Source organism: Acipenser ruthenus, chromosome 4 (assembly GCF_902713425.1).
Source record: "Acipenser ruthenus chromosome 4, fAciRut3.2 maternal haplotype, whole genome shotgun sequence".
Classification (NCBI taxonomy): Eukaryota; Metazoa; Chordata; class Actinopteri; order Acipenseriformes; family Acipenseridae; genus Acipenser; species Acipenser ruthenus.
The window spans coordinates 97,217,173-97,238,065 of record NC_081192.1 but is presented as its reverse complement, the minus strand read 5'-3'; the positions used below and the strand labels follow the sequence as shown (position 1 = coordinate 97,238,065).

The window sequence follows — 20,893 nt, the reverse complement described above, 5'->3', positions numbered from 1 at the left end:
TCGGTAATGTTACGGAGTGCCAAAGTAAATTCCTGTGAGTAGGTGGCGCTTTGTACTATAGAAGATGAATTGTGTAACTGTACTCGGACAGCAGTTTATAGAGAAGCTAACGCTTTACAACATGCAGAAAAGCACTACATTTTTTATACTGTTCAGGTGTTGTAGTGTGCCAAAAAAAGAATTAAGACCATGAACTAGAAATAAAAATAAAATAAAAAACAGGTCATAAACGGATGTGGAAAAGGCCATTTGGTCTTGTTATAGTTAATATACTGTATATATGTTCTATTCTATTAACTATATATATATATATATATATATATATATATAATCATTTTTAGTCCCTTTTGAAAATCTGCCATTGCCATTGCTATTTGCTTAAAAATAGGTCCCCTAATCTTTGGCAGTGTCTTGTCTTAGCAAGGCAGTTCAGGCCTCACACATATCGGTTGCAGAGATAACTGATTTCCTTCCCCACATACTATCAACATTTCAAAACAATTGCATGTAGCCTTTCCTTAAAATTACAGCGCCAGTGGCAGTCCTAATTTACGCAGGCAACTGACTGTTTCCAGCACAAAGAGGGTGTTGTTCATAACAAGGCCAGCTTCCTGCTTTTGTTCAAGCCACTAAAGACACTTTAATGTATTAAAAGCTAAAAATCCTATTCATCAAGTGGGTTGATTTTGAATACATGGGGAATGCTTATCAGCTTCAAGCTGAACCATGTTGAGACACAGTTACAAGGCATAAACATGATTGAAACCCATTGCGTCTAGTCACTGTTATTTATATATATATATATATATATATATATATATATATATATATATATATATATATATATATATATATATATATATATATTATTTTTCACTTTAACATTATGGACTTTTTTTGTGTTGATCAGTGGCAAAAACTCCTAATTAAATCCATTTTGATTCCATGTTGTAACACAATAAAATGTGGAAAAGTCCAAGGGGGTGAATACTTTTTAGAGCCACTGTATAATTTTATAGGAATAAGCAAATAACATATCAGGAAGTTTAGCTAGTATTAGTTTTTAAAAAAAAAACAGTTGTCTTTATTTTGCTGGAAATGCACTGCTGGGCACTAGGCTAGATAGTGCTGTTGCTTTTATATAAATACACTTCGGCTGATCAAGCCTTTATCATTACATCTATGGCTGGTGATCAGCAGCTTTTGAATTCCCAGTCAAGCACCTTGACACAGACTTATCAAAAATAGAAAACAACAAAAAAAGTATTTAAGAAGTTGCAATGAGAATGACTGCAAATATTATAAAAAGGTAAGGAGAAAGTACAATATGTACCAAGATATTTTGTAGACAAGCAGTCTTTGTTGTTTTTATTCTGTATATGTTTTATTTTGTTCACAGTATGTCCCTGTAAAGCATTTTAGCATTATGGTTATGCTAGCATGCAGTGGCTTCAACGGCAATTCTAAGTTTAGTGATGTGATGGTGGTAGCATACACGGGTGAGTAATAATAGTAAAATAATTATGTGGCCTTTCTGTACCCATATCTTGGCACATATAGTTTGTTAATATACTGTAATTATATTTCTTAGGTAGATGCTTTGGATGCTTCAGAATTTAAGCTTATGCTCGTAAAGAGCCAAGACCAAGAGACAGGCCCAGCCCAGCAGGAGTCCCAGGTTCTGCAGGAAGAACATTAACCAGGGGCGGTGAGTCTGTACATGGGTCATTTCTGGAAGCTGCAAAGGAAAAAAAAAACTCATTATTCCCTTACTGAAAAAGAGATGTTATTCAATTGTCATAAATATGTGTGAACAGTCTTCTTGGTGTTTACAGTTAGCTAGTGTAAAAGCTCATGTGGTTGCATTTATGTAACACCTCTCTCTCTCTCTCTCTCTCTCTCTCTCTCTCTCTCTCTCTCTCTCTCTCTCTCTCTCTCTCTCTCTCCCCATCCTTAGAAATTCTGGCAGGTGATTGGTTAAAACCTCATGACATGACCAAACATAGATCCAACTATTGCCCCTGTGATGCTGTTATGGTCAATAGTGTTTTTTGGGTTTTTTTTTTTTAAACAAACTCCCTGAGCGTCCTTCCTCTCTTCACACAACAAAGCATGATGGTGGACAAACCTGTATCTCGCTGGACAGCAATTTTTTGACATAACAGAAAATGAATTACAAAATATACTATAAAACAAAGACTCTGCAAACACTTCGCTGTCAGTGTTTTCTGACTTCCTAAAGTTCCAACAAATCCACCTCGACGATGTAAATAAATACGAGGTTCACAAACTCAATGGACTCTGTGACTCTATGCTGCAGTGAGAAAGTTATTTATTTGTTCTGCAACAGCTGTATTTAAACAAAATCTATAAAATCATAATTAGTACACAACCTTGCCTTAATTACTTTCTTGACTAATTCATAAAACAAATATGGACTTATGTGTTCTTATGTGCTGCCATTGAGTTCTGCTGCAGTTGGCAACAAATACTGAAAACAAAACTAATTCTGCTGCAAAATAAAACAGCACATTTAACACCACTGCTTTTTCTACAGTACGCTCAGCCTCCTGCGTTGCTCAATACACGAAACCCTTGATTAAAAGTAACCTTATAAAACTGTATTTTTCTTTTAAAACACAGTTTAATTTTATTACATGTAGATACTGTTCAGAAACATCAAGCGTTCACGTATAGCGACCTTGATCTATGCAGGTGTCAAATCTAAGGGGATACAGAATTCTACGGGGATACAGAAATCTGCATAACAGCTGACTGGCTAGAAAGTCTGTGCGCAGTGAAGTAAATATTTCGGTTTTGAGGTGGCTGATGATGGAATAATAAAACAATATAAGAACACCTTTTTTTCTCCATGGATATTGTGAAGCAAAGCACCACTAAGTTAAAGTTATTGCTTTTCATATGTAAATATCTGTTAACGTCTATATATGTATGTATGTTTGATATTGCAATTGTATTATTATATTTCTGTGTTTTGGAAGACTTCGATAACAATCAAGCATATGTGTGAGTCAGAAGAAGAATGTACTGCCAGACTAAGTTTTAAGTGAATTCTGCAAGACCTGACAATTTAATTTTTAACTTAAGGTATTTTGAACCTTAAAGTATTATTGGATGCTATAAAAGTAAATGTCTTATTGTTAGAATCAGTTGTTATTTTTGATTTTATGTTATACCTAGATGCAATGACGGTTTTACATGACCTCAACTCTTCGCTGTAAAGCACAAGGTATTTGTGTTTGTTGACCACCTAATGAATTTGCTCTGTTTTACAATTACAGATTATTTATTATAGAAATGTATAATTTTCCAGAGTTAGAGGCTGGGGTGGTTATTTTAAAAACATTTAAAAACAAATATATTTATTTTGTGTTATCCATATATGAATATACTAGTTGCTGCACTGTAGTGCCTTGATTTAAATTGTGCATTGAACCGGGTGAAACCTCTGCTCTGATTTATGGATAATAATTGCTTGCTAGATGGCTGGTATTCTGTTCCATGTTGAATTTCTGCCAAAGGATTGTGTTGGTTGTCAGATGATAGCTGCAGACATATATATACACTCACTGTATATATCTAAACTTTCTGCAGTTATAAAACACAAGGTAGAAGTAGGCGCAAGTGGGGGTGGATTTTCAGAAACTAGAAATGCAGTGATCAGCAGCTGCTGTTGTTCGAATTGGGACCACTGGAATTTGTTTGCTTGTATATATATATATATATATCTCTATCAACCTAATTCTGAATGCAGTCTTCCCCTTGGGATTAGAATCTTATGCTAGTAGGTAGCATTTGTTAATTCTTTAGAACTTTGCAATTTAAAATCATCGGTGGGGCTATTAAAAGCTAGGAAGAATTTTAGCAATGTGCTACCGCTTAAGCAATCCCTGCATATCCATTAGAGAATCTGTTATGAATTTGCAAATCTCACTAATCGTCATATTTTCAGGTTTATGGATTTATGCAGCAAAATCTAAGGACTCACTATGACCTGTAACCTAAGATGGCCACCATATGGTGTTGTGATTTGTTGCGTTCCAGATGATAAAGACCTAACGTTTTGAGATAGTTGGCTTCGTATTCAGAATGCATATCAATAATACAGACCACACGCTTTGATATTGACTTCTTTTAGTTCCACAATAGTATTCTTTAATTCCCTCAAAGTTCCATTACAGATGGGACATTAATCGTTTCAGTGCCACATTGTTTTATCATCTGGCTGTGTTAATGATATAGACCACGGACAAAACAATGGCAGTATACATATCCACTACCATTTAGATCAATTGAAGAGACCTCAGTGTCCTTAGAGCTAGAGCTGTATTCCATGATCCTCTAAATAAAGTTCCATTACAACAGTGTACTTTTTCTAATAGCCATTTTACTTCATGTTTACAAACCCTTCCGTCTGATATGACATTCCCCTTATTTATTTTTTATTCTAAAAACATCTAATTTCTAGTTTTTCAATAAAGTAACTGAACTTTAATACATTTTGGAAATAGTGTGATGCTTACCATTTCCACTAGTGATAGGTATAAGAATATTCCTGCAGTAACAGTAAATATCCACTGCTGAACGCCTGTGTCTGTCGAGACGAAGAGCCCAATGTAGAGCCCAATGAAAGCTGTGAGTGCACTGATAAAATTCATCAGCATGGCATTCTTTACTGATAGTCCAGAATTCAACAACACCGCAAAATCACCTGGCATAAGGCAGACAAAATAGTTCAAAATGAATATATGCAGGGCTTTTCATGTCAAGGATAAATAATGCCAGTTAGTGTAAATAAACAAGGCCACACTTTTAAAATATCTAAATGTACAATTTAGATTGCATGCATGATCATCTTTTAAACATACTTTGTTGTCATTTAGGTCTTACCCATTTCATGAGGGATTTCATGGCATAAAATGGCAACGGTGGTTGCCATGCCAGTCTCCACTGATGATGAAAAAGCTGCACCTATTACTAGTCCGTCTGCAAAATTGTGAAGGCTGTCTCCAACTATAACCATGATAGCCAACAAGGAAATCCTTTGTTCTGAGGACAGAAGCATAGTCAGTCAGAAAGTCTCCAGTAAAAGGTCAGTTTTATAGTTTTTGCCATTATGTAGTGTTTTATATATATTTTTGGTTCAAGCTAATACAGTGTTGGTTTACTGTAGTGTCTAATGTCTTTTTTTTTTAATTCACTTTATTCTCAGGGCGATTTAAATCCCTACTGTTAAAACGTAAACTCAAGTGGGCCAAGGGGCATTTGGTCCACTTGAGCTATGGTGTTTGGTGGTAGCTCAGGTAACATGTGGAGTGTATTTGAGTTGAGATTAACAATGTTTTTCAATGTAGATTCTATCCAACATGAACTGGAAGATCCCAGTACTCTCTTAGTTGGTGTACAAATTGCCATAAAAGACAGACATGACAAACTGTCCATAATCATGTCATATAATGTACCGTATATCAGGTATATTTTAAGCTCTTACTTTTGCCACTTGTAGGAATATGTTCTTCATCATGTATATGTACATCATCTGAGGGAATTTCAGTGTTTTCAGAATCTTCTGGAATTCCCTGTTTAGTGATAACATAGTCTTAGTCTATTAAATTAATTATAAGAATGCATGTTATACTGTAAGGTTGGGTGCAGCATTTCCCAAACCAAGCCTTGTAATTATTTACAGTTGGCAGCACCTCCATCCATTTAAAAAGGATTCAATGGAACATGGAGATTTTGTTTTGAATCTGAACCAAATTCAGAACTTTGAACGTGCAGCACGTATTTAAATACAAGCACTTCAGAAGCAGTGCAATCATTTTTCTACCATGTTTTCTCTTACCCTGGTTGTTTCACTGTTAAAACCTGGGTTTAATTGGCATACATTGTGTCCTCCTCCCCCTCCTCCTCCACTGTGTTTTGTTCAGTTTGTGGATGTAAATAGGAAAATAGGGCAACATAATAAATCAGACGGATTACTCACCAGTTGCATAGTTGATGTGGATTTTTCTCGCCCTGATTGGGCACTGCAGTTAGATTCTAGAGGAAGGTCATGGGAATGTCCCAAGCGGCCATTTGCAAATGAATGATCCTGTAAGAAAAAGCACACACAGTCCGGCTAGTGTAGCAGATAAGGCAACAGTGTCTTTAAATTGTATTTTCAAGTACAATTCCTTGGTATCTGTTAACAGCATTCCTTAATAATTCCTTAATAGCCTCTTGCGCTTTATATCATAGCAGACAGCAATCCTGGTTCACTGTCCAGTCCGTTTCAGGTCTCGAAAGACACCCACGCTTCTTCTTCCAACCTGTATAAGCCAGTTGCTAGTAAAATTGTATATATTTCTAGACAATGAATGAGACCATGCAGAGTTAACTATTTAATTAGAAAACTAAGTACTATTCATTGTAACCTCATAGAGCATCATAATACATGTAGTTTGAGGTTTTGGAGCAAAAACTGGAGTACTTTATGTGGAAGACACTATCATCAAAATGCTTAAAAATATATATATATATATATATATATATATATATATATATATATATATATATATATATATATATATATATATATATATATATATATACACTGAGTGTACAAAACATTAGGAACACCTTCCTAATATTGAGTTGCACCCCCTTTTGCCCTCAGAGGCCAATGGTAAGGTAACTGTGTCCTCGTTAGGGCAATTTCTTTTATCAGTGTAAACTAGGAGCTTCCACAGCACAGGGGTTTTGAATACTTATGCAAGCAAGATATTTCAGTTTTTTATTTTTCTTAAAAATATTTCCCAACATAAAACCAATGTCACCTTACAATAATTGATTTTGAGTTTCAGTGTTTTAAAATAAAATATCAAACAGAACGAAATTTCAATGTACCATTTGTAATTCAGTAATATGAGAGAATTGGTCAGGGGTCTGAATACTTTTGCAAGGCACTGTATATATATATATATATATATATATATATATATATATATATATATATATATATATATATACCTACAGTAAGGTTCCTAAAAAGACATATGGCGAGGAGTTGATCAACCTAATTTGTTAACTGAACATGGTAATGCAATATTTATTTCATAGCATTTATCATTCAAGGGGACTCATTGTATCCCAAAACTATGTTAATCATTTTAAATGAACTTACTTCTTTTTCAAGATTTTTTAAAATATATTTTTCTTTCAGTGGACATGGAATAATAAACTGTGTATTTGCCTTGAAGGTGTTGTGAACCCACTGCATGCATCTCTTACCTGACCTCTTGATGACACTAGAAGAAAAAACATCTTTTCAATTAGGAAAAACCCATAGATTCCCCCAATCATTCCTAGAATTTTCCAGAGGTAATCTTTTTCTTTCATTATATTGTCTTCCTCATGATGCACATGGTCATGCAGGCCAAGGATCTAAGCATGACAAAGAGAGGGTAAGGGAGATACAGTACTGTATGCCTGGTTAGGGGAGCCAGGTTATGTAGAAATCCATCCTTTCAACATTTCATTAAGGTTTAGTTATGCAGTTATTCTTTGTGAGAAAACATTGCTATCCTAAATTTTGTATTCCAACCACAAACAAGCCTTTATAAATGTTTACCCTAGTAGATATGCATGGTCAGTTTGCAGTTTTGCCATGGTTTTCTCGTGGTTATACTATGCATCTACCGTTACTTGCCATGCTTTTTAATATGCTTATGTAATAGGGTGGAGGCTGGGCATGAACCAGCGACCCCTCAAACCGCAGGCAAACATCTTAACCACAACACAACAGAGTCAGGCTCGTCTGTATACATGGTTTTAGAGGTTTCAACTCTATCTCAACCAACAGTGGAGAATCTGCAACGGCAGTGTATCACACAGAATACCTATTCTTTACCATGCTTTGTGTGGTCCAGTGGTTAAAGAAAAGGGCTTGTAACCAGGAGGTCCCCGGTTTAAATCCCACCTCAGCCACTGACTCATTGTGTGACCCTGAGCAAGTCACTTAATCTCCTTGTGCTCCGTCTTTCGGGTGAGACGTAATTGTAAGTGACTCTGATGCATAGTTCACACACTCTAGTCTCTGTAAGTCGCCTTGGATAAAGGCGTCTGCTAAATAAAAATAAAATGCTTTCACTGTGCTTGACTACACTTTGCTTTTTCTATGGTAGACTTATATAGGGGGTTCTAGTTTAATAACCTTAACAGTGTCACATCTGAATACCCAGCGTTTCCTCCAGAGTAGATTTAACATTACTCCAATAAGGTCTGTATAAAATGAGGTTTGTAAATTGTAGGGTGGTATTAAGATCATTAACATAGACCCTGTGGTTTTTTGTTTGTGTTTATGGGAGGGCACTTTTTAGTTAAATTGTAAGTGAGCACCCTACTTAAAGATTAGCATTTCATACAATTGGCTTGTTTTCAGACGATCATGGAAACCCAGCACAAATACTGTGTACTGTGTATGTCCACTATATGCATTGCACTTTCACAAAGCATTGTGGTGTAAACCTTTGTTTTATTAGAGTTTATTTCTTTGTTATTCTGTCCATTGCTGCTCATTACCTGTGGCAGGAGATGCAGAAGTGCATCACCTGAAAGTGTCCCAACTGCTAGACCTACAAACAGCTGCAGTATAAGAGCATATGTCTCTTGACAGGAGTTGAAAAAGATCAGGGTGATGCCAAGCATAGAGCTCACTGTGATTATCAAGACAGCCAGTGTGCTGTAGCCATATTCTGCACAGAAAGTGGAAGAAAAAAAAATATGTTAAAAATGAAACTTGAGCTTCAACAAGATCCCTGGGCTTTTTTTATGTGTGTATATATATATATATATATATATATATATATATATATATATATATATATATATATATATATATATATATATATACAGACATGCTCAAATTTGTTGGTACCCTTACAGCTCATTGAAATAATGCTTCATTCCTCCTGAAAAGTGATGAAATTAAAAGCTATTTTATCATGTATACTTGCATGCCTTTGGTATGTCATAGAATAAAGCAAAGAAGCTGTGAAAAGAGATTAATTATTGCTTATTCTGCAAAGATATTCTAAAATGGCCTGGACACATTTGTTGGTACCCCTTAGAAAAGATAATAAATAATTGGATTATAGTGATATTTCAAACTAATGTGTTTCTTTAATTAGTATCACACATGTCTCCAATCTTGTAATCAGTCATTCAGCCTATTTAAATGGAGAAAAGTAGTCACTGTCCTGTTTGGTATCATTGTGTGCACCACACTGAACATGGACCAGAGAAAGCAAAGGAGAGAGTTGTCTGAGGAGATCAGAAAGAAAATACTAGACAAGCATGGTAAAGGTAAAGGCTACAAGACCATCTCCAAGCAGCTTGATGTTCCTGTGACAACAGTTGCAAATATTATTAAGAAAGAGCTGAAACTTGCAGTCTGGAGAAGGCACCCATCAAACCATAGACAACTGGAGCAGTTTGCTCAGGAAGAGTGGGCCAAACTACCTGTTAACAGGTGCAGAAGTCTCACTGAGAGCTACAGAAAACGTTTGATTGCAGTGATTGCCTCTAAAGGTTGTGCAACAAAATATTAGGTTAAGGGTCCCATCATTTTTGTTCATGCCATTTTCATTTGTTTTATTATTTACAATATTATGTTGAATAAAAAATCAAAAGCAAAGTCTGATTTCTATTAAATATGGAATAAACAATGGTGGATGCCAATTACTTTTGTCAGTTTCAAGTTATTTCAGAGAAAATTGTGCATTCTTCGTTTTTTGTGGAGGGGTACCAACAAATTTGAGCACGTCTGTATATCTTCATGAGGATGTAAGATGGGTTTCATTTTCAATGGGCAGCCTATATAAACATTTCATGAACATATACACTTACTCTCTATGGCACTTGGAGGAGAGCTTGTGTTGTCCTGTTCCCTGCTTTCACAGGCGCCACTAAGCAACTGCTGGATGATGGCAGGGCTAATTTGGCTAAAGTGTTCTTTAGAAATCGAAGGATGGCTGCCTTGCAAATGAATCTGCACAAGTTGCTTGGCTGAGAAACAGACCTGTTTAAAGAAAGATGAGGTGCTGAGATCAAACATTTGCTCAGTGGTTGAACACACCTTATTTACCTTTTGTAAGACTGAACAATTGCAATTAAATTTCACAAAAGCCTTATCTAGGTAACTAAAACTTCCATTTCTGTTGAGTTCAAAATCATTACCTCCCTCCTGAGATTTTTTAAAATAATACAATGTATTCTTGATTAACTATATTTTCTAGAAATTCATGGACATAAAATTGTTTCAGCCAGTACACCCCAAGTTAAATGCACCCTTGGGATCCATCTTCTTAGTTCTTTAACTTGCTGGGTGCTTTACCTTTGTCCAGTCTGGGATGTGCTGTAGAAGGCCATGGTGGCAGTCTGGATGTTCTGTGTGTCTTTGTATTTGAACAGGGAGGTGTGATGACTCCTGCGGCTGCCTGAAAGCTATGCTTCTCCTTCCCCTGTGTCTCTGATGCTCCAGACTTCCTCCTAGTCCCAGCTGATGAAGCAGGCGGTCAAGGTCTAATGATCATGAAGAAATGCATTCAAGTTGTAAGAACATAAGAAAAATGTAGAAACATCAATGCCTGCCCGGTTCCTAGAAGCTAATTGATCCCAAAAAGCAGGTTTTAAAGAATCCCAGTGATTCAGCATCAAAAAAGTGGCTTGGTAACCCATTCTAATCACACATCACTGTTTGTGTAAAAAAGAGTTTCCTACCCTTTAATTTAAAGTAATTTTAGCTAACAAAATGTTCTAGCAAACATGTATTTTTATTGTAAAACATGATACCTGATACTACACAAGGTTCAATTCGTCTTTGTTTACAAGCCATGTTTTTTGCACTTTCACCTGGAGAGTGGTATTCTCCAATAACCAATCAGCTGACTGACATACACTACTTTCAACCAGTAAATTACTCTGACCAGAAGACCCTGCTGAGGGGAAATGACCTAGGAAGTGCAAGTGCAAACACATACCGTGAGTATAAGGTATATAAACTGAGAGCTTCCTTTAAACTAAAGTAATGGCAAATACAATATTTGAATATGAAAATACATGTGTGCTATAACATTGGTTTCTTTCAAAACTGCACATTTGAGATCTGTGTAGCTAATGGAAGTGTAAAATGGCCAAGATCTATGGAACTATTTTGTTAGCTACAATTACTTTAAGTCTTTCTCCAGTTTCCATGTGTCCTGTGGTTTCTGTGCTGAGTTTGAAGTGTTCACTGTCTTTAAAGATGAAAAGATTTCAACATGAACCATCGACTTTGTGGCTATTTTTGATACTGGTCTTATCTATTTCTATATAAATAACGTGGACTAAAAGTGTGCACACAGTCTGACTGCATCTTCTATAAACATAGGCAGAAGTGATGTTTAATATAAAAAAAAATCCTGTCTTACCTACCTGTCCTACCTTTCCAGTGCAGCCACATACAGTGGCTCTCAAAAGTATTCACCGCCCTTGGACTTTTCCACATTTTATTGTGTTACAACATGGAATCAAAATGGATTTAATTAGGAGTTTTTGCCACTGATCAACACAAAAAAAGTCCAGAAAAATAAAATCTACAAATTGTTCTAAATTAATTACAAATATAAAACAGAAAATAATTGATTGCATAAGTATTCACCCCCTTTGCTATGACACACCTAAATAAGCTCTGGTGCAACCAATTGTCTTTAGAAGTCACATAATTAGTTGAATGGAGTCCACCTGTGTGCAATTAAGGTGTTTCACATGATTTCAGGTTAAATACACCTGTCTCTGGGAGGTCCCACAGTTGGCTAGTACATTTCCTAACAAAAACTACATCATGAAGTTGAAGGAACATTCAAAGCAAATCCAGAATAAGGTTCTTCAAAAGCACCATTCGGGTAGGACATAAGAACATTTCCAAGGCATTGAATATCCCCCGGAGCACAGTAAAGTCCATTATTAAGAAATGGAGAGAATATGGCACAACTGTGAATCTGTCTAGAACAGGCCGTCCTCAAAAACTGAGTATCCGGGCGAGAAGGTCAGGGAACTATGAAAAAGACCTAGGAGTTTATGTTGATTCAGAAATGTTTTCATCTAGACAATGTGGGGAAGCTATAAAAAAGGCTAACAAGATGCTCGGATATATTGTGAAGTGTTGAATTTAAATCAAGGGAAGTAATGTTAAAACTCTACAATGCATTAGTAAGACCTCACCTAGAATATTGTGTTCAGTTCTGGTCACCTCGTTACAAAAAGGATATTGCTGCTCTAGAAAGAGTGCAAAGAAGAGTGACCAGAATTATCCCGGGTTTAAAAGGCATGTCGTAGGCTAAACGAATTGAATCTATTCAGTCTTGAACAAAGAAGACTACGCGGTGATCTGATTCAAACATTCAAAATCCTAAAAGGTATAGACAATAGAACAGAAAATAGGAGGCACTTTTTTTACATAGAGAATTGTGAGGGTCTGGAACCAACTCCCCAGTAATGTTGTTGAAGCTGACACCCTGGGATCCTTCAAGAAGCTGCTTGATGAGATTCTGGGATCAATAAGCTACTAACAACCAAACGAGTACACTTTGTAACATGCCTTTTTTCGCTGAATATTTTTTTTAACTGATCTATTAAACAATTTTGGCCATTTTGTTTTAGATTTAGATTTGTCTACTTTTGGGATTTAATTGTTTTGTGCCTCTAGTACTACATTTTTTAAAAACAGTGGGGCGGAGTGTCCCGCCCCTATTTATTATTATTTGTATTTGTTTGCGGCGCGGATAAAAGCGCCGCGTCTTTTGTTATTGTTGTTTACATTTTTATAATTTAAAACCCTGTGAGGATGCATGACTGATCAGCTACTGATTATTTAACTAGTTGACAGTCATGCATCCTTACCAAACGCGTGCAGACTGTGGCCAAGGGGTAATAAGATAATTAACAGCTAGTTAACCCCTCGGCCAGAGTATAAGAACCTGCAGCTGTCCGTGCTGCAGGGTTGGGTGCAGAGAGGAGGTACGGGGAGATAGAGAGGAGACAGAAATAACAATTGCTAAAACGTGCTGGATTAGCCAGCATGACACTTACTTGTTTGTCTGTTTATTCGTTTGGCCCTCGTGCCCTTTGGTTTCTATTTTGTTTTGTTCAAATCGTTTGTTTTGTTTAATAATAAAATCAGTTGAACGCCGTTGCGTTCAGTTTCACCCGCCCATCCATTGTTGTGATTCAGTTACTTCCTGGTCCGTGACGTCACCACACCTCACCACTGTGAGCCATCCTGCCACAAACAGCCATCCTTTTTCTGTGGATGTTTTCTCTATTTTACTCCAATCTACTTCCGTTAGTTTCATACCTTCATAGTTTGCTTTTCTAAAATTGTAAACCTTAGCTTTAGTAATTACTTTTGGGGTTTTAAAAATAACTTCAAATGAGACCATGTTGTGGTCCGAGTTTGCCAATGGCTGTCTGACCTTTGTTTTAGTTATTCTGTCACGTATATTGATATGGTTGTGCCCTTATTTAAGATACATATGTAGGCACTTGGGTCTACTAAAAAAATTGTGTTTCTTCCATGTTTTATTTAGCTTTAATAAAAAAAATCAGTGAGGGGTGCTGGACACTTGCCTTGATCATATCTAGGGATATGGGGTAAAGTTAATTGTTTTATGTTCTAGCCACATTCCAGACCACAGTTGTTTCCCTTTTCTATGTATGTTTGTCACAAATGTTGACCAACTAATATGTTTGACCAAATTAGCTTAAAATATATATATATTTTTTTATATTTGATAAAAGGTAAATTCATATTACCTATCATCATTTCAAACGGTCATGTTTCATTCATTAAACGTGCATATGCACAGGGCTGTCTATGGCACTAATTTAGCAACTTCACTCAGAACACTAAGTTCTTAAATAACATGCTTTATTTAAAGGATTCTAGATGCTAAATGACTAGAACTGAAGTTGTTCTAGTTAAAATGCAGAGAAGGAAGTTTTCCCATATTGAACATGTCTGTGACATATTGCTACTGTTAATGGTTGCAACCTGATTCATCAACTATGTTCCTCCTTCACCAATGCCAAAAAAAATACATGTATAACTGTTGTCTTACCTCCTGTGCTTATATTACTTGTACTGTTCAGGGAATGGAAGATGTATTCAGTGAAGAATCTTGGTAAGGGCAGGCTGTGTTTGCTAAAGCAATTCCGTTTCAGGGCATGAGTGATAATTGCAGCAGCCAGTTTTGGTACAGCTTTTCTGTCTGCACCTCGAGTATCCAGAATACCAGCTTCCCTGGTTAACAACATTGCATCTGTGCACTAAAGAAGTTGGAATACAATTATTGAAAAACAAACAAGTTTAGTACTATATATATATATATATATATATATATATATATAATATATTATTTTTAATTCTTAGCAGACGCCCTTATCCAGGGCGACTTACAATTGTTACAAGATATCACATTATTTTTAGATACAATTACATGTATTTATTTATTTACACAATCTAGGTATTCCAGAGCCCTAACCACTACTCCACACTGCTGCCATATATATATATATATATATATATATATATATATATATATATATATATATATATATATATATTAAATAAAATGTATGTATGTATGTATATATATATATATATATATATATATATATATATATATATATGTATGTTTTATGAATTGAAGGCTCTCAAATACAGGTTTGAGACATCATTTGAAATACTTAAAGCAATAAAGTCCCCATTCTGGGGAATAATTCTTGGTTGAAAGGGTACTGTAGAGTATATACTCTGGCCAATGGAAATAATACACCATGTGTTAGTTTGTGGTGACGGGTGGGCATTCATAGCCTATTTTACTATTTGCTTACTAAACATCTTGGTATGTGTGAATTGATAATTGTCCTATCTGCAACAAAAGGCTAAATAGTTTAATAAGCAAGACATAAAACACCTTGATATTGTTTCGTCAGTAATTCAATTTTTCAGGCAGTGGTATGATTGAGGGTACCCCTCGATTTGAGCAGAGTATCAATGTGTCAAACCCTGAAGACCTGCTAACATATTGTTGTATCTGATGTTTGTCATTAATGTAGATCATTCACCTGGCTTGTTGTTGAAGGCACGTAATGCTGGTTAATGACTTCCAAGATGCTTTCTGTTTCATTTTGCGTGAGATATTTAAAGTCTTCTTTGTGATTGAAGTCCAACACAGCAGTGAGGTAGAACTGGTAGTCTGGAGAATTGGCAGATGAGTTTAAGGTGCAGACATCTCTCATGTTTATGATATAATAAAGAAGGACAGTCGAAATGTTCCGAAAACCTTCTTCATCTGTGTGTTCATTGGCACCTTCTCCCACAGCAGAAAACAGCACATCTGGTGAAAGGCACTGAAATGACAAACGCTGGTTGTTACAGTTATCTACAGTATCAACTAATTTTTCCTAATATGATTTAATTCCTTACCTGCTTTTAATATACTTGTATGTGTGGTCTGTATGATTCTATATTGTTGTCTCCTTGATTTGCCATGCTTATTAACTATTCTGGAACAAAAGTGCTTCTGAAAAGGCTCTTCAAGGCTGATTGTGGGGAAGCATATTTGTGTTGCACAGGCAGTGCAACATTATTGTGCTATATAATTTATCCTACACTCTTTGAAAAGTGGGTTCCAGGGTTTATATTTGTTTTGGATTTCGCAACCATTAATAGTTCTGCTTATCAGTAGCTTTCATATTGAACCAGTGATACCACTATGTAACACAATTTTTGTTCCTCGGTAGTAAGTGTTATTTCCTAATTGCTTATGCCTCAAAAGTATAGAAAATGGCTATTATTTCCCACAAACTTTGCTTTTGTGACCAGGACAGTGATATTTTGAAATTTACCTATTTCCAATGAGAAAACGGGCGAATTTGTGTCTTTTCGTTCACATAAAGTCAGAAAAAAACAACATATGAATCCAAATTAACATGTATTTATACTAAAGTAATACAAAAATGACTACAAAAGATTTAGAAGGGAGTAGTTTTTCAAGATTTACGATTATACTGTAAATCACTTTCACGAATCAGCCCCCAAATGTAGTCTCCCATCATGTTCTCGTTATACTGTCCTTGGTAGTGGCGTTCAAAGTCCAGTATATCCTGGTGGAAGCACTCGCCTTGCTCCTCCGAGTACGCTCCCATGTTCTCCTTGAATTTATCAAGATGAGCATCAAGGATATGGACTTTGAGGGACATCCTACAGCCCATTGTGTCGTAGTTCTTCACCAGAGTCTCAACAAGCTCCACATAGTTTTCGGTCTTGTGATTGCCCAGGAAGCCCCGAACCACTGCGACAAAGCTGTTCCAAGCCGCTTTCTCCTTACTAGTGAGCTTCTTGGGGAATTCATTGCACTCCAGGATCTTCTTTATCTGTGGTCCGACGAAGACACCGGCTTTGACCTTTGTCTCAGACAGCTTAGGGAAGAAGTCTTGAAGGTACTTGAAGGCTGCCGACTCCTTATTTAGAGCTCTGACAAATTGTTTCATAAGGCCCAATTTGATGTGCAGTGGTGGCATCAGCACCTTCCGGGGGTCCACCAGTGGCTCCCACTTGACGTTGTTCCTCCCCACAGAGAACTCGGTCCGCTGTGGCCAGTCCCGCCTGTGGTAGTGCGCCTTGGTGTCCCTGCTGTCCCAAAGGCAAAGATAGCAGGGAAACTTGGTAAAACCGCCTTGGAGACCCATCAGGAATGCCACCATTTTGAAGTCTCCTATGACCTTGAAGCCATCTCAGAAAAATGCAGATATGTATCCACTTAGGCAGCTGGAACTAAACTGAACTGGTGGGCTTAAGGCCCCTGTATTTATACTACTATTTATATTACTGGAAAGTTCTAGAAAGTTCTAGAAGTTACTCCAAGTTTACTCAGCATTGAATCTATCTGGAATGTTCTGGAAAATAGGTAAATTTCAAAATATCACTGTCCTGGTCACAAAAGCAAAGTTTGTGGGGAATAAAAGCCATTTTCTATACTTTTGAGGCATAAGCAATTAGGAAATAACACTTACTACCCAGGAACCAAAAAAAAAAAAAAAATTGTTACACGGTGTACATAACCACTTTTCTCTATATATTAATGGTTCTTTATGGACCCTAAGAAATTATTTTTCATTAGGAAGCTCAGAGAAACTCTATGGTTCTATAACAAACACAGTAGAAAGTATTTCAGTTCACCTTGTTATAACTACATTCATCTATCTAACAGCACAAACATCCTAGGAATGCTAAGGTGTGGTGCAGAATTGGATCAAATGAGTTACCATGACTTTCATACAATAGTCATAATACTGTGAAATAGTTTGACAACTTAAATGCTATCCTTTGTTGGAGGTGCACACTTCAATGCACACTTTACATCAAAAACATCAGCACAATTTTTACTACAGCATCCTACTTAAACGTATTTCATTTATCTGCCTTAAATATGTATTGAGCTCCATGCAGATTTAAAAGGAAGTGAAGATGTCTGCCTTATTTAAACAAAAAACAAAACAAAAAAACATTAGGATGTAGTCAATCACTTTACAAGCCCTTGCAATTTTTTTTTTTTTTTTTTATCTCATGTCCTGGACAGATTAAAACATGGCATGAAGCCTACGTTTTAATTTACGCATGATTTTTTTAACCTTGAATGTCAAATTACTAGCTTTGTCTATTTTGATTGTACTGTATAGTATTTAGAATACACTTAAAGGTCAGTTGGTCATGAGGTCATTCAAGTGGGTGTAACAATACATGCTTATAAACAAATCATTTGTTCAAACAGTTAATTATGGGAAACAGTTTGGAAACCCTAACTAGTCATATATTGACTAATAACAACAAAAAAAGGATTTTGTGGTAGTTGAATAAAAATAATCATATTTCTGTCAACACTGCAGACTTCTAGATCAGCGGGGGGAAAAAACTAATCTGAGAAATAATTTCATTCAGCAAAGCAGATCAGTTAACCTGTCCCGGGCTTGGGTATTCTGCTATATCATTTTAAAGACACTGAAACTATTTTGTTAATTATTATGGGGTTGTCTTTTTACAAAGTTAATTGGTGCTGAAAGTTAAACCTGCTGCATTTCTGTAATATGCTTTCTCACTTCACTTTATTAAACTGGGTATAACAAACTGCTGGTGCTATACCTGTGTCTTTCTTAGCAATTTTCATTTACAGCCATCACCAAAAAACAATAAGGCGATATACCCATAAACAGGTTTTGTTCACCCAAAGCATACATGATAAATAAGAATTATTGTTTAATCGGTTCTTCATAATTGATTCTTAGAGCACCAACCTGATCACATTGTTCTTGTGTTCCAGCAATCCGCTTTGGACACTCCAAAATGTCAAACAACACTTTAATTAAAGACTGAGTTTGGTTTCGGTTCAGCTGAGACTGTTGTTCAACAGACAAAACTTGTAAAACTTCTCTCAGGTATTCCTGTCTGTCAGTCTCCGCATGGTGTTCTCCGGGGGCTGTTGTTTCAAAGGCCTTCACCGTAACACAGAATTGTGCCAGCAGAAGTAGGAAACCCTTGTTCCAAAGTAGCATTTTAGCTGCAATCACCAGCCTTGGTGCATTGGCACCTTTGCTGATAACCATATCTGTGAGGGGAAATAGCAGAAACGTTTCAGTAAGAGAGCATGTGTGCAGTTCGGAAGGCGGTATTCATTTGGTACCTAAGCTGATTTACATTGACAAGCTGTTACTGAACAACAGGAGGTCTGCAGGGAGCTTACAAGCTGAAATAGCCAGAGACAAAGGGGTTGTCTGGTTAGAAGCAAAGCCAAATGTCTGCAACAAAAGGATTAAAACCTTTGCTTTTTAAATTTAATTGGACTCTCTTACACAAACATATATGGGTATAATTACTATAGTTTTGTTTGCATCTTGAACACTATATATAATTAACTTTTGCTTCAGTTATTGTAGGATATGTAATATTTAGCAGTTTTAGGGGCTGTGGTCTCTTATACAAAAGCGTTCTGCTTGTAGAGAATTTAATGTTTTGTGATGGTCAGGTTTCTTTTTACTTTTTTTGTGCACATTAGATGTATCCCACCTCCCATGTTTTTTTTTTTTTAAATATTCTTGGATAAACTGACTGAGTTAAACTTTGAACTGGCAGCTCCTTGCAGCATAACATTTCTGTCTTGCATGTGTGCTTTGGTCATCGACTATCTATGTATACAATTCTTCAATCAGTAAATTGATATTCATTTTCTTACACAAAACTGTTTCTCAGAAGTGTTAATTCAGAAATGTTGTTGCTTTCCTTGTTACCCAAAGCCTGTTTCAGCTGTAGGTTGTATTTACTTGATGGGTGAATTACATGTAAGCAGACAAGGCGTGAAAAACTACAGGCTCTAGTCATTAATATCAGAACTTGCCATGTTGCAATGTGGGTTGTATTCAGAGATGCTACAGGTTTGCTGAGCATACTGCTCCATTTCCAGTTAGGGGCAATTCTTCTAGGGCTATGGCTACATCCTGGTATCTACTAGCCCGGTTACATCCTGGTATCTACTAGCCAGGTTACCAGTCAATGACATTTGATCCACAGCTTTGTGGATTTCACCTTGTACATAAAGGTTTCAGGCTTGACATTGGTGTCTTATCTTTTGGCAATACTTGCTTGAAACTGTAGTACATGTAGGTGGACGGCTCACTATAAACTTCCCTACGATCTTGTGAAATAGAAAAAACAATTCTACATACCATGGATTTTCCTAATGACCAGATAAAAATATAATATCAATATAAATGTCTTAAAAATGTTATCAATGTTTTGGTTGCTTTTTCAACATAAACATATGTTTTTTGAGCTCCCCCTATATCTTTCTGATGCTTGCTCCGTGGTCACAGAAAAGTGATCCAGTCTTTAACCTATTATTTACAAACATTTTTTACATTTTAAAAATAGATGTATAACTGTAAGATGCTTTGCCAAAAAAAAAAAAAAAAAGAAAATAGCAGAAAATCTAAATGTATATATAACATATTGTAAAACAGGTAAACAACATTTCAATTTGAGTACACTGGCATCACCAGATATGGGTGTAAACCACAAATTGGAAATGAGAATAAAACACCTCAGAAATGAGAAATAAAAATGTTACTAACTGCGTTACTGAACAACAACAACAAAAATCATGGTAAAGTAACAAAAAAAACATCTGTGCCAAAAACACATTTGATTCAATATTTTTTTGTAAAAATGAATAGACTTAGAATTAGAAAAGGAACTCCATGTTGCTACAAACTGACACAGTACATGGCAGGAAAAGCAATTTGTATACAAACTGACACAGTACATGGCAGGAAAAGCAACTTGTATACAAACTGACACAGTACATGGCAGGAAAAGCAATTTGTATACAAACTGACACAGTACATGTCAGGAAAAGCAATTTGTAGAGAATCTTACCTTTTCAGGCTGTAAAATCAGGTCCTTCTTTGTATAGAAATGTATAATTGTATGTGAATTCCAGAGTATGAGTTAAACCTCTTACAAAAAAAGCTGAAAAGGATTAGCAACAGCAACCTTTACAGGGTTCTGGTTGCCATGGTGAAAGCTGCTTTTATTTTAACAATGATGGCACTTTAGGCATTGGGGGAGACTGTTGTATGATTGCTGCTTGCTTGTTATTTTTATGCTGCACAGTATAAATACACTTTACCCTCATTATTATTCAAATAGCTTTAAAATTAGGCTTAAAGTGTAGTATATGTTCCAGTTCCCAATGCAATGAACCGTTACTGTGCACCTCAAACCTTGTAAAATGCATTC

The 20,893-nt window shown here is 36.0% G+C and overlaps 1 protein-coding gene across 1 annotated transcript; it reads right to left on the bottom strand.

Annotated features, from left to right (window-relative positions):
- Window positions 1-986: 986 nt before the first annotated feature.
- LOC117399836 (zinc transporter ZIP12-like) lies at window positions 987-20,659 on the bottom strand. The gene is made up of 13 exons (XM_059023136.1): window positions 20,531-20,659; window positions 18,397-18,707; window positions 15,169-15,453; window positions 14,160-14,367; window positions 10,397-10,584; window positions 9,910-10,081; window positions 8,584-8,756; window positions 7,294-7,446; window positions 6,008-6,115; window positions 5,513-5,600; window positions 4,912-5,070; window positions 4,545-4,732; window positions 987-1,738 (listed from the first exon to the last, which is right to left on the bottom strand). The coding sequence occupies exons 2-13, from the start codon at window positions 18,703-18,705 to the stop codon at window positions 1,610-1,612; spliced, it is 2,160 nt and encodes a 719-aa protein (XP_058879119.1). The 5' UTR covers window positions 18,706-18,707; window positions 20,531-20,659; the 3' UTR covers window positions 987-1,609.
- Between the last annotated feature and the right edge of the window lie 234 nt (window positions 20,660-20,893).